This window comes from Sciurus carolinensis, chromosome 5 (assembly GCF_902686445.1).
Source record: "Sciurus carolinensis chromosome 5, mSciCar1.2, whole genome shotgun sequence".
NCBI lineage: Eukaryota > Metazoa > Chordata > Mammalia > Rodentia > Sciuridae > Sciurus > Sciurus carolinensis.
In genome coordinates this window covers 102,595,298-102,609,830 of record NC_062217.1, presented here as the reverse complement: position 1 = coordinate 102,609,830, position 14,533 = coordinate 102,595,298, and the positions used below count along the sequence as shown (strand labels likewise).

At 41.3% G+C, this 14,533-nt stretch overlaps 1 protein-coding gene across 1 annotated transcript in view; it reads right to left on the bottom strand.

The window, feature by feature from the left end:
• Marchf8 (membrane associated ring-CH-type finger 8) overlaps nucleotides 1-14,533 on the bottom strand; it is a 117,601-nt gene that overhangs the window by 31,423 nt on the left and 71,645 nt on the right. Inside the window, 1 exon segment of the mRNA XM_053743402.1 lies at nucleotides 6,347-6,397. Coding sequence (XP_053599377.1) covers nucleotides 6,347-6,397 — 51 coding nt within the window.

Genomic DNA, 14,533 nt, shown 5'->3' with positions numbered 1-14,533 from the left:
CTTAGAAACTTGCTGACCTAATGATTAAGCCAAAATTAAGCTATAACTAATCAGGAGAAAAAAATATGGAAATACAACTTTGTGAAATAGTAGATAAATAGCAAACATTGCCCACCAGGTTCTGCTGTGAGTTTACATGGTTGGTATCTGTGATGTAGATGGAGCAGGCTATCACCACCACCTGATGCCAGCAACTCCTCCAATTTATTCTTCTTGTTTTTGCCGCATGAAAGTAAGTCTCTTGTCTTTGGCATAGTTGTTTTCTTCAGTACAAATTAAGAAACACACTGCTGTATATGTAACCCATGAGTCTGAGTAACTGAGTCAGTCTGGGTCAACTCTGGATCTGAAAACAAAGAGAAGCAAACCCTGGCCTTGATGACCACATTCAGGTCTGCCTCTATGCAAAAGTGGGTCAGCAAGTCTCCATCCTGATACCCTGATATAGGACATCCTGCTGTATCTTTTTACTAAATGCAGCACTAACTAGAAAGTATTCAAGGAATCTAAACAAGTCAAAGCTCAAATTCACTGAGATCTGCTTGCCAAGCAATAGAATAAAAATAATTATAAGTGCTCATTAAACAAGTTCAGTTTAACTTTACCCAAAATATCTGTTTAACCAGAGGCACTTTCTCATGGTATAAGATTACAACAGTGCTCAGCTCTAAAACCAGTCAACAGGGGTGCTGGCCCTTAGTGACTCTCAGAGCCCAAGAACTTGAAGGTGATATCCACACTTGATACTTCCACTGCCTTCTCCCTGGGATAAGTGCTGCTCCAGAAATTGTGTCATCTGGACTAGGTCTGATTCCCAGAGTTGAACGAGAAGGTTTTCCCTCAGGGGGAAATTATGTCACATCTGGTGTGCTGCCCTTTGTGCACCACATGCCTCTCCTAAAAGGCATCAGCAGAGGCATCAGAAAGTCCAGTACCTTGGGGCTGGAGTTGTGACTTAGTGGTAGAGTGCTTGCCTGGCATGAGTGAGGTCCTGGGTTTGATACTCAGCACCACATATAAATAAATAAAATAAAAGTTTCGCTGACAACTAAAAAAATATTTTAAAAAAGAAAGAAACAAAGAAAGTCCAGCCCTTGGATTAGCCTGGCCTCAGCCAATTCCTGGTATCTAAGGCAATTCCAGTTGGACAGAGTGTGTTCAGGTGTCCTCAGGGAATTGCATGTCCCACCTCAAAAGAATTCCAACCTGCCTCTAAAACATTTCAGGCCAAAGAACTCACTGGTACAGCTGAAATCAACACAATTTCATGGTTTCCTAGCACCTGCAATGCGTGCTATGATGGCTATCACTGCCTTTCACTCTCTACCTGAAGTACTGGATTTCCCCAGGATGTGACAAACTATCTTTCTTCTACAGTTTAATCCTGACTGGCTTCCTTCCACCATTTATAAACTGCTTTAAGTGTCCGCTTCTCAGCCACACCTTCCCTGAGTAGACATTCTAACTTGAGTTCCTTATAATCCTCTTCTCAGTCCTTTGTCTGTTCCCTTTGTAAGAATATTCTCTATGGACAGGTACATACAGAGCTTGTCCCTGCTCTGTTTGGTTCAGCATTAAAAGTACAATGTTTGGTACTAACAATGATTAAGTGCTATATAACATCTTAACTTATGTAATCCTACACTGCATGTTCTTGTCACATACTGCAGGACATTCACCTCATCTGAGTCTGTGCTCAGTACCTTACTGCACCCTATCAACTTATATTTTATGCCCCCCTAGCACCCTGGGAATGCTAGACCCTCAACAGGCAGAGACTCACAGCAGAGATGGGAGGTGGCTTACCCAGCCCCTAGCCCTCCTCTCAACCCAGTCAGCCTCCCAAATACCCTTCTTTGTCACAGTTTTATCTCTCAAAGGACATTATCAAGAAAAGCAAGAGGTGACTGAGTTAAGGTGATATACCAAAGAACATATTTGTTTTACATTTAATTTTAGGTTGGAAAACCAACCAATCAAATGTGATTTCATATATTATACAAGATATAAAATTCTAAATTGATTCTTTAGCAAAGATTTAGCAGGAGCATAGGAAATGAATGGAGAGGTGTGTGGGGTATGGACATGGAGCTGAGGAATATGGCTCCAGGATGGCTCTGCAGGCCCACCTAGTCAAGGACGCCTCAGCAAGGTTGAAGGCAAGGGTGGAGATGAACAGAAGGTGCATTCCAATGTCCAACATTCCATGAGTATATCCCCTGTGGGGCTTATCCACCCTCAGTCTCTCCAGGCAGTCAACAAGAAAGGCCTTTTCCCAAGGGGAAATTCTGCTACTTCTGAAAATATTTTCTTCTACACATTGCTACAATATCATTATAAACTGTGATAGATGCTAAAAAGGGAAAATAAAATACCCAAATGAGCAAGGTAACTTAGATTAAGAGGAAGGTGTCCAGGAAAGCCCCTCAAAGGAGCCCAAGACCTAAATAAAAAAACAAGACTTAGTCATTCATACCTAGCTAGAGAGAATAACATGTGCAAAGTGCATAGACAGAAAAGATCTTGACCTGTAAGAACCATCTAGATCATGATGACCAAGGGGACAGTGGGATGGACGAGGCTCCATGTGGTCAGTGTCAGATCACCTGAACTCTGATAGATGAAGGTAGGAAGATGGGAAGATGAGAACTTATTCTCATGCAATGAAAACTATGAAGGTGAGAAGGAGAAGCATTAGGATTCCATTTACAGGTTGCTAGACAGAGGATGATTTCAGAGAAGTAGTCAAAATATACACAGATTCTTAGGGAGCTGAAAAGAAGCCTGGCCTGGCAGGTGGCTGTGACAATAAAAGGAAACAACAGGCTGAGTATAAAGCATCTGGAACAATACCATGCAATATTCACTCAGTACTGCTGGGAACCTCCAGGGTTACATTCTATCAGTGGCTTGAAGGTTTAGGAGTAAACAAGACATGACTCTATGCTAACATAATTAAAGTGGGATGAAGCAGCAGCAAAAAAAATAAATTCAAAAATCTAGGCAACAGTAAGTGCTCTATTGAAAATAAAACAGGAAAAGTAAACATGAATCACTTAAGTGACTAGGATGGGCCACTAGGAGAAGTGACAAATCTATGACCTCCTGAAATCCAATCTAGATGGAATAACTATGAGACATACTAAGGTTTATTTTTCCCTCTTATCAACCTCTAACGTCCTGCCAGCAAGAAGTAAACGCAGAATTACAAGACAAACTACAGGTGACCAACTAAGGTGCTGAAACCCATATGGAGGCAAAGAGTTGGCAAGAAAAGTCTGCTGACGAGACAATGAGAATTCTGGATAATAGAAGACATGTCATTCTGATCTTCTTCTTTGTACTTTTGTCTGAAGGGTATAAAGCATCTGCTGAAATACGTCTGCTACACTAAAGACAGGGTTTTATATGTCATGGCCTAAAAATGATAACAAACAGCAGGTGAATTTACAAATCCTACAATACCATTTTCAGAAAAAAAGTCAACTTCCAGAGTGTCCCCTGCCTACGTTCCCCTTGGCCCCACTGAGCTGGTTTAGTTATACAGCATACTAACTTTCTTAGTTACAGAGGGGTATACTTGTGACAAAATTCATGTTGAGGGGCTCCGTGAAAGTTTCTGTGAGCAGTTATAAAGCACCACGTCTGAGATTCTCCTATGATCCTAAAAAGTGTCCAGGAACTAGACAGCACATGATGATAATGTATACAGAAGAAAGGATAAGTTTATGCTTCAGCCGACATAGTAGCATACACCTATAATCCCAGCAGCTCGGGAGGCTGGGGCAGAACACAGGTTCAAAGTCAGCCTCAGCAAAAGTGAGGCACTAAGCAACTCAGTAAGACCCTATCTCTAAATAAAAATACAAAATAGGGCTGGGGATATGGCTCAATGGTCAAGTGTCCCGTGAGTTCAATCTCCAGTACCCAAGGGGGGAAAAAAAAAAAAAGCTTATGCTTCTGCCCTTGATCAGCAGTAAATAATAACAGCTACCACTGGACTATTTAGGCCCAATCCACCCAAATGATCACCAGGATTTGACAAAGTCTGGTAAGAGTCAGATTTGTTGGTTTTGTTGCAATAAGGGAGCCACAGGTCTGAGCCAATACTAATTCTAAGACTCACAACAACCTTTAAAGTTGCATTAATTACCATAACTTAACTTATCAGAAAATTAAAGCTCAGAGAAGTATCCTTTCTCAAAGTCACCACTGTCCAATGTAAACCCCTAACCAATCCTTCAAGGCATTAGAATACCCACACCCCAGGCCATGCCCATTAACCTTTCCTTTAGACATTTTAAGTCAGTCATTTATAAAAATTTTTTTAATTAAAGAAGAAACTTTCCTTCAAAATAAAATGTTACTAAATCACATTAACAGATACTATTTGAAACCTAGGAAGATAACTTCCTCCAGAACTTCCCTTAGTCTCTGTAGTAAGGCAAAAAGCACTCTGTTTAACACATACAGTTCAACTCATCTAACAGCTCATCGGCATCTGTGCTTCAACACTGGCGAGCTCCCTTGAAAGGTGGTAGAGCAAAACTGGATTCTTTATCCAGAGTAATGATCTACCACTGCACCATTCTAGAGCTCCAGTTCTTGTAGCTGAAGGGAGAAAAAGAGGAAAGAAACAGAGGTTGGATAGTGGGGAGTATTCAGTGAAAAGCATTCACACAAAATGGTGAAGCCCAGGGCTCAAGGAACTGGTCCAGGAGATGACTCAGGACAGAAGCCAAGGACCACACTGCAATAACTTGTAATGTCATGTGCACTATAAGGTTTTCTTTTTATGCAAAATTAAGCAGAAGAAAGTGATTAGATTATAAATACGCCTAAAAAGATATGGTTATGTGTTAAGAATCTGCTAGATTCTTTTAGTTTTTTTTTAAATCAGATAATCTTAATGAAAACATCTATACAGTTAGTAAATTAAAATGGCATATATGGTGACTACTTCAGAGTACCTGAGGCCGTAATACAGGTTTCATCACATTGTTCAAATCTTCCTGTCAGAATCAGTTCATGTCTGATGTATGAGACTCTACACATACTTGGCCAAGAAGCCAGCCAGAGCTGTTTCTGGGCTGAAAGAGGAGCACAGCACAGGAAGCAAGCTCACTGCATGATGTACTGCTGGCTCCTGGTAAGCTATGTAGGTGGCCACACTGCACTGATGGCTGATCCACCCCCCTCAAGTCTCCTTGTTCTAGCTACCTTCTTATAGAGGTGGCCTGCTGAAACAGGTTCAGTGAGAGATAAGCAGAAGTCAATTACTGGATGGGGCTTTGAGTCAGGAAAGCTTTAGCCTTCCTACCAAAAAGGGTCTCTCAGCTGATAGAATCCTCCTTTCCTTAGTCATTCCAGAATAATCTGGCCAAGGCCAAAGTGCCTGAAGACCCAGCTTTCATTGTGAGACCATGTACAAGCAGGAGAATGACGGTGTACAAAGAACACTGAAAAAGAACTCGGGTGTCTATTCAGCTTTTCATCAGTGAGACAAATATCTGAGAAAAAACAACTTAAAGGAGGAAGGCTTTATTTTGGCTCACAGTTCTGAAGTTTCAGTTCATGGTCAGCTGGCTCTATTGCTATGGACCTGTAATGAGGCAGAACATCATGGCAGAACGGTGTGGCAGAGGAAAGCTGCTAAACTCTTGGCAGGCAGGAAGCAGAATAAGAAAGGGGTGGGGGGTGGCACAAGGAATATGCTTCAGTGCTCCCAAAGACCTACTTCTTCCAACTAGGTCCCACCTCCATAGTTTCTAACACTTCCCAATAGTTCATTCAAATTATTAATCCACCAAATAGATTAATCCACTGATGAAGTTAGAGCCCTCATGATTCAGTCACTTCCCCAAAGCCCCATCTCTGTACACTGCTACATTGGGGACCAAATCTTCAAGCATATAAGCCTTTGGGGACATTACAGACCCAAACCATAACACCTGGCAATGTCTATGAACAACTTATCCCTGAGCCACCTGCCTCCAGGCATCTTGTCATCTGAACCAGATAAAGCTATATTTATGTCACCACAGTTGGCTTTGTGTTACTTTCAGTCCAATGCATTTCTAATTAAGAAGACAAACTCTAGTAACTAAGACTTATTCTGCCTGAAAATATGATTTCCTGTGTTTCCCTTGCAAGTCATTCCCCAAAATAACACTCAGGATTGTTAACTAGAAAAACATAACTGCCACATACCTAGTATGGTCCCAGAGCAGATTACAGAAATGTATCAAGAATTCTATGTCTTAAAAGACAAGAGTACAAACACATGCAAGGTATAAGAATACAAAAGCCCAAGGCACTAAAATAATATATTTCTGCAGCACTTTACCTTAGAAATGTTGCTTGAATGACTCATGGAATGTCCCAAAGTCTTCTCAGTCTGCAATAAAGCCAACAGGTATTCAATATAGAGCCTTGATTAAAACATGCAAAGAATGTAACAATCCTCCTAACAAACTATTCCTGTAACTAGAATCTGCTAAGCACAATCTACTCCTATTACGTACTAGATGTGTGAAGCTATGTATCAGATGCTGAAGAACTGGGCAAAAAATAACAAAACAGAAGGCCCTACCCTAAAGGAATTCATCAGGGAAAAATCAGGAGTTTGGAAACAATTATAAAAATAAGAGGGTGATAACTATCTTAAGATATATTCAAGTGCAGGTTAAAAGGTGAGAAACTGCATAGTCCATGTTATAAGGAGTCATGGTAGGATGTCCCTAGAGTTGATCCCACCTGGGTCATCTGTTTGTCAAAGTGCTGCGTACTCAAAAGAGAAACCACACTGCTCATATCTCCCTCAAGTCTGTTTCTTCTCCTGGAGCAGAAATCTGAGGACACTGCCCCTCCCTCTCACACTCCTCCACATTCAGTCACAAATTTTGTATCAAATTACCATCTCCTTAAGGTCTCTAAATTTCAAATCTCATTCCCATTTTTATTATCAATACCTTAGTTTAGATTCTCTTCATTTATCTTCATGGGAATGCCTACATAATTTCCTACCTGGTCTTTCTAATTTTAGGGCAACCTCCCTAACAAATAATTATGGGCTAACTTGTGTTTCTCCTCCCCCAAAATCATATACTGAGGTTGTAAACCCCAATACTTCACAATATGACTGACTATATTTGATGGTGGAGTCTCTCAAGAGGTGATTAAGTTAAAATGAGGTCATTTGGGAGAGCACAAATCCAATATGACTTATATCCTTATAAGAAAAGAGTGGGACACAGATACACACAGAGGAAAGACCATATGAAAACATGGAAAAGACAACTGTCTGCAAGTCAAAGAGAAGACTCAGAAGAAACCAATTTGCTCATACCTTGAGCTCAGACTTCCACCCTCCAGACTGTGAGAAAATTAATTTCTGCTGTTTAAGCCATCCCCTCTGTGTAACTTTGTTATGGGAGCCCTAGCAAACAAATAGAATAATCTTCTACACTATGGCTTTGTTTTAAAAAGTTGACATTCTAAACTAAATATGTCTGATTTTTTAAAAAAAGAAAGTAACTTTTCCTGAATCTACTCATTCTTGCTCAAAACCAACAGTAAAAAACTATTACAAAAGAAACAAAAGATCTTACTTTTATCTTTAAATGATATATTTTCTCTTAAAATCCTCTCGTCAATCAGAAGTACAAAAAGCTAGTAGATCACGAAAAATTCCTTTGAAGGTCATTCTACTGAATCAAACTCCTCCTTAAAGACAACTTAGCCCTTGGGGGTATAGTTCAGTGGTACAGCACTTGCCTAGCATGCACCAAGTCCTGGGTTTGATCCTCACTACCAAGTAGAGGGAAGATAATGAAAGCTAACCAAGAAGACAGTCTGAATTTTCCCCTTCTCCTTGACCCACCCAATTACAGGCTGCTTTCGATTTTGTATTCCTGGTTTTAAAACTCCCTATCCCTAACATGCTGATGAAGAAAAATGGTCTGATCTCTCAGGTAGCCTATCAATCAGCACTTCCATTCTGGCAGTGTTGTTTTCTTTATCTTTACAAAAATATGTCTATTGTTTCCTTATTTTATAAATCTGAGCTGCTTGTTTTGTTCTTTTTTGGTACTAGGGTTTTAACCCAGTGGTGCTCCACCACTGAGCTACATCCTCAGGCCCTTTTTAAATTTTATTTGAGGCAATTTTGCTAAGTTGACAAGGCTGGCCTTGAACTTGCAATCCTTCTGCCTTGGCCTCCAAATCACTGACATTACAGGCATGTGCCACCAAACCTGTCCACTTCCTCATGTTATAAATATGAATGAAAATAAAAGTTTGGGTTTCTTCAAGTGTATTATATGGGCACTGCCATTAAGTGTTTAGGCACTGCTATCTAGTGTTGTCTTAAGCCAGTCAAATAGTTCATTATAACAGAAAATAATAAAATTATCAAGTATGTTCAAAGTGTTAGGAGTATATCACCAAAAAGTTGTTAGTAAATGATCAAGGTTAATTAAGAATTTCATTCAATCATATTATTCACACATTTGCTCACTAGGAATAGAGAGACTGTTCACATAAACATGTAAATCTATAACCATTCAAGTCTCATTCATGAATTAAGAATATAATATAGATAAACAAAGGGGGTACTGCTATGAATCTCAGCTTAAAGGTTAACCTACTGGTGACTTACTTCCAGATAAGATACTGTACACGTTGGGTTATCTATACAGAAAGCCAATTACAACCATTGTCACATTACCTACTATCTAAAAAAGGAACACCCAGTTTGACACCATCTGGAAATCTAGAAAAAAGTTCTATAGTACTAAGAAATAAATAAATAATCTCTTGAAGACTTTTTGATATTCATTATTAGAGAGAGTAAATACTGGGATGGGGAAAGGACTACTATTAAGCTATATAACATAAATCCAGATTGAGAGCTAAAAGTTGTTGTTTACTCCATGTGAACTTAACAAATCTGATGATGTAAATTTTTATTGTTTTTCTCATTAGAAAAATCAATACTTTACACTGGAAAAATAAAAGAAAACCAGTGCCGGAAGATACAAGTATTTTAAAGCCTGAAACCTTCCAATATTTAGAGCTGCTTCTTCAACACTAGGCAGGATATTAACAATTTGGTTCGAACACACTGTTCCCATAAACATTGCTATTTAATGTCAATGTTATTTGAACATAAGAGGAAATTTGTTCAGAACCACAAAAGAGCAATTTTCCAAAAAGCGAATGCTGGGCTTGGTCTAAATCATTCACTCATTGCACACTTATTACTTAACTACTATACATAAAAACTGTGTGAAGCATAGAACACAGACAAGAATAAATCTGCCCCATATCCTTAGGCCAATGGCAGTATACCACAAAAGTGCTTCAAAGCAGGGATTTGATGAGGAAAGTGCTGATAAGCAGAAAGTTGAAAAATGATGTGAAAAAGCATGTACAGGGGTAGGGATATAGTTCAATGATAAAGTGCTTGCCTAGCATGTGCAAGGCCCCAGGTTTGATTCCAGGAGGAGGAAGAGTAGAAGAAAAGGTACATATAAATATTACGTCAGGGTGAGGTGAGTGACAGTATTCCATCCTATGGTCAGATGGTCAGAATGGTGTGTATATATATATATATATTTGGCGGGGGGGCACTGGGATTGAACTCAGGGCATTTGACCACTGAGCCACATCCCCAGTCCTTTTTTTTTTTTTTTGGAGACAGGGTCTCACTGAGTTGCTTAGTGGCTAGATTTTCCTGAGGCTGGCTTTGAACTTGTAATCCTCCTGCCTCAGCCTCCCAAGCCTCTGGGATTATAGGCATGCAACACCATGCCCCACAGTATATTTTTTAATGAGAAGAAAAGAAGGAAAGTTTGTCAAACATCAATGACTAGAATGGAATTAGGTATAACAAGGAAAAAGGAGAGTACTAGTTCAAGCCAAAATTAAGAAACGATACTCAAGTAATAAAAAAAAACTTAGCAATTTTCATAAGATCATTACACACTTAGTCACTGTTTAATGGGTTCTACCATGTTAGACCCAGGAGGAAATGGAAGCCTCACTGCACTTTCCTCAGAGGAGGTACCAGGAGATGACAGGCACTTCCTTGTCTTCCTCTCATCTCTACATCTCTTTGGTGGGTGCTTTCCATTATATTAAATACTAGAGCTCAATACTAGAACACAATCTCATCCCCTCTTCTCAGACATCATTTCCCTTAGACCAGCGTTTCTCAAACTCCATATACTTCATCATTTAGAGATCCTGTGATTTGTGAGGGTCTCGATGCATGCAGAGTCCTGCATTTCAAAAAGCTCCCAAGTTGACTCCCACACTTTGGGGAGCTAGTTTCACTCCAAATCTGGACTAGAATAATCTGCAAAGGCTGATTCATTTTTTAAAAAGTAAATCATGACTACTATGCAAGTAGACTTCTGGGTAAAAGATGGCAGTGGGCTCACAACTGAGTTAATAAAAATAAATCAATCAGAAAACAGATACATAAATTGGGAAAGACTTGGTCTGAGGGAGAAAGCAAAGTTTTGTTAATGTAACAAGTTACTAAATCATAAGGACAGTGAGAACTTCTGTAGGGCAAATAAGGACATTTCATCATTTACACTAATGATGTTTTACCACATGAGATAGGTAAACTAAAATGGGTCTAGAGTCTTCAGTAAATGAAGTCCTTTGAAAATATGACACATTATGTCAGCTTTCTGCTTTGGTTAGAGATAAACAGAACATTCAATGTATGCTTATAAGACATTAGACAATATTAATTAGACTATCACCCAAGGAACTTACACAATATGCCCATGAGTGATTAATGGCGATAATGTTTTACCAAAAAGGACATTTTGACCTCCAAGTACAGAGTGGTCATCATGGACTTAATTGCCATGAGACCTGATTTCAAGAAAGTTTATAAATATTTTCCAAATCAGCAAAACTTAATCATAATTCAACTGTTAAGATCCACACTCACCTTCCAAATCACACATAATCAAGCCTGGGCACATAACTTGTCTTCTCTGAGAAAAGAGGGTCACCTCTACTCAACTCCGAGTGTGAATTCCTTTGCTGTCCTTAAATAAATCCTTACCTGTGCCTTGCTTACTAACTAGTCCTATAATTCTTTCTAAGATGAATATCAAGATGCTAGAGGTTCCAAGTTAAGCTCTCCCTTTCTTAGGACACCCTTGGACCCCTCTAGGTGACATGTGTAGCTCCTGCAGAATATACCCTGGGTGTAGAACCAGAATCCACACAGAGTAAAAACATGCCCTAAAAAGCAGAAAGCCAAGAAGTATCAAGAAGACAATGAGGTGAAATGACTAATCAAGTTTTGGTAAGAGTAGAAAAACACAACTTCAAGTAGGATCTCTGTCATAATCAATCATTTAAAAAAATCTATGGTCTATAACACTACTACCTATCCTTACCAACAGAACCCAATGCTCTGAGTAGCAAGGGAAATGGCTAAAAGTTTCACTTTCCCACCCCACTTTGCTGATTAAAAAAAAAATATGAAAGAAAGTTCTTTTAAAGATATTAACTAGAGGCTTTCTGGGAAAACATTTTGCTTCCTGATATAAGTACTGGTCATTTATCTGGAATTCCTCCCCCTTCAGCCTGGACAAGGATGTAATGCCAAGAGGTATAGCAGTTACCTTGGGACCATACAGAACAAAGGTATATGTCAGAAGTCTCAAATATTTTGGTCTCAAGGACTCCTTTAAATTGTAAAAATTATTAAGGGTCTCCCCCAAATCTTTAGTTTATGTGTATGAGTTATTGATATGTTGTATTAGAAATCAATCTGACAATTAAAAATATATATATATCTGAACACAGCATTAACAATAATAAACTCTGCTAATAAAAAAAAACATTGAAAACTATTTTCTCAAACAAAAAATTAAGTGAGAAGAGTGGCATTATTCCATGCTTTTGTAATCTCATTGTCATGTAACTAACAGAAGACAGCTAGATTCTCATATGTCTGTGCATTCAATCTCTCCTGATACGCTGCTTTTGTGAGAACCAATATGGAACCCTAGAGTTGGTATGAAAATTATTTTAAGCAGAAGTCATTTGAGATTAGATAGATACAGAAAAGCCTTCTCCATACTGGCCCTCACCTAACAAAAGGCAAACCTTTCTGGAAATGAGGCTACCATTAATTCTCTCTTGGAAAGTTTACTAACCCACCATAACTCCCCATTCTGGGGACAGGTTTATGGTCTTGAAGAAGGAAAGAAAACACCCTACTTGCAAACATTATCACAAGTTTATTTTACTTCCAATCTGCTCTCCTAGAAACCCATTTGTTTTTCCTAAAGACACCCTTTGTCTCTACCATGAATGTTTTTTCTCCCCCCTCCTATTACACCAGGTATAGAAGCTTCTAACTGTAACTATTTAGCAAGCTACTTCTCTATGAGCTCCTGTATGCATATGAAGACATTTTTCCCCTAATAAACTCTTCAGTTTGGTTCACAAGCCACCAGCCTTGAACCTAGAAGGATACATAGAGAATGGTCTCCTCCCCAATGTTTTAATGAAAAATGAAGAAAATCCAGTTTTATACAGGTATGTATTTAGAATACGAGGTATATCCCAATAGCTATTTGAAAGAATTGTATATTAGGTAGAATTTGAGCGGCTGCATGGGAGGGAACAGGACAACTGGCGACCCACTGCAAGTGCGTAGAGCAGGGCATCAGGCAGCCCAAGCGCACCAAAGAACAACCAATCAGACACCAGCAGATAAACCTTAGTGGTGACTTGCAACTGCCCATCAATCAACCACGTCCTCAGTCAACCCCAGGGGACACTAAACCCTCAAGCCTTCCCCCACCAATTCTGGATTATAAAGGCCCATGCACAGATTCCCTAGCCCTCCACCCTGGCCTTTCATCCCAGAGGACTGGTGAATCTTGCCCAAGGGTCAAAGCCCAATAAAGCCTTGTTCAGCCGCTTTTGGTCTGATCGTTTCTGGTCACCCACATCTGACCTTTCATTTGGTGCCAAAACCCAGGAGGGTTTTCAGGCTTCCCCCATCGGGTTGAGGTCCACCCTCTCCCTCAGATGAACCAGGAGATTCCTGCTCCATTCCATTTCTCTGTATCCGGGCTGGGCCAACAGACAATTGTGAGTCCCTTCCCTTGGGTTTCCCTTGGCCTTCTAGTTGCACTCTCCATTATGGAGGCCACTAAGAAGAGTCCTGAGCTTAGAAGAAACCTTACAAATTGGCCTCAAAAAACAGTCATTGTAAAGACATCAGAATTTATCTGAGTCAGACTCTGGAACATTTGTGACCCAGAGAACTGTCAGAAATAACAGAGCAATTAGCCAGAAATTTGTGAGACTAAAAAGTAGGTGAGAAACACGGACAACTGGGATCATCGAGAGGAGGCGGCTCAGCACAGCGCTTGGACTTGGAGCAACCACTGGGGCTCCGGGCGGCTGCCTGAGGAGGAGCAGCGTGGCGAGCTGTATAGACTCAGAGCGATCGCTTCTGAACACCGGGGGGGCTGCCCGGAGGAAGAGGAGGAACGTGGCAGGTCGCTAGGTCTAGGACTGACTGCATCAGAGCTACAGGCCGCTGCCTGAGAGGAGCTGCGTGGCGAGCTATTTGGACTCAGAACAACCGCTTCTGAACACCGGGGGGTTGCCCAGAGGAAGAGGAGAAGCGCGGCGGGTTGCTCTGTCTAGGAGTGACTGCATCAGAACCACAGGCAGTTGCCAGAGGAGGAGGTGAGTGGTGAGTTGTTTGGACTCAAAGCGACCACTCCTGAACACCGGTGGCCTGCCTGGAGGAGGAGCGTGCTGGCTCCCTTGGTCTCCGAGCGACCGCTCCTGAACACCCGGGGGGCTAGCCCGAGGAGGAGGAGGAACAGGGTGGGTCACTTGGACTCCGAGTGACTGCCTAGGGCTACGGGCGGTTGGCGGGGGGAGGAGGAGACGCGAAGTAAGTTGCTTGGACTCCCACTGACTGCGTCAGAAACCGGGCGGCTGTCCGGAGGAGGAGGTGTGTGGTGGGTCCCAGGGTCTCGGAGCTATTGTACGGGGCTCCAGGTGGCGGCTCAGAGGAGGGGCCGATAGCCAGGCGATTAGGTGCAGAGCAGGGTCCCAGGAGCTAGGTGGCTTCTTGCTGGGAAGAGCCGCACCGAGACACGCCTAGGGGTGGAGTGAAGTTTCCAGGACTGCGGGCAGATTCTCTGAGGAGAGACAGCGTAAGAAGACTCGTCTGCGAAGGGTGAGGCTCCCAGGCCCAGGAGGTAGGTCCGGGCCCCTGGGAAGGTTGCAGAGGAAGACAGCCCAGCCCAGGCGGTAGTTGTAGATTGAGGGGAACCTTTAGGAGGGGAACTGACCAGCGAGACCTCCCCACAGGGTGAGTCTTCTCCGCCGGGTGAGGTTTTCCCACAAGGTCGGTAAAATCAGAGACATAGGAACAAACGGGCCATGCTTCAGCCCGCAGCCTAGTTCCCCTGTGGATGACCATTGCTCAACAAGTGGAGGCACCTCTGCCCACTAGCACAGA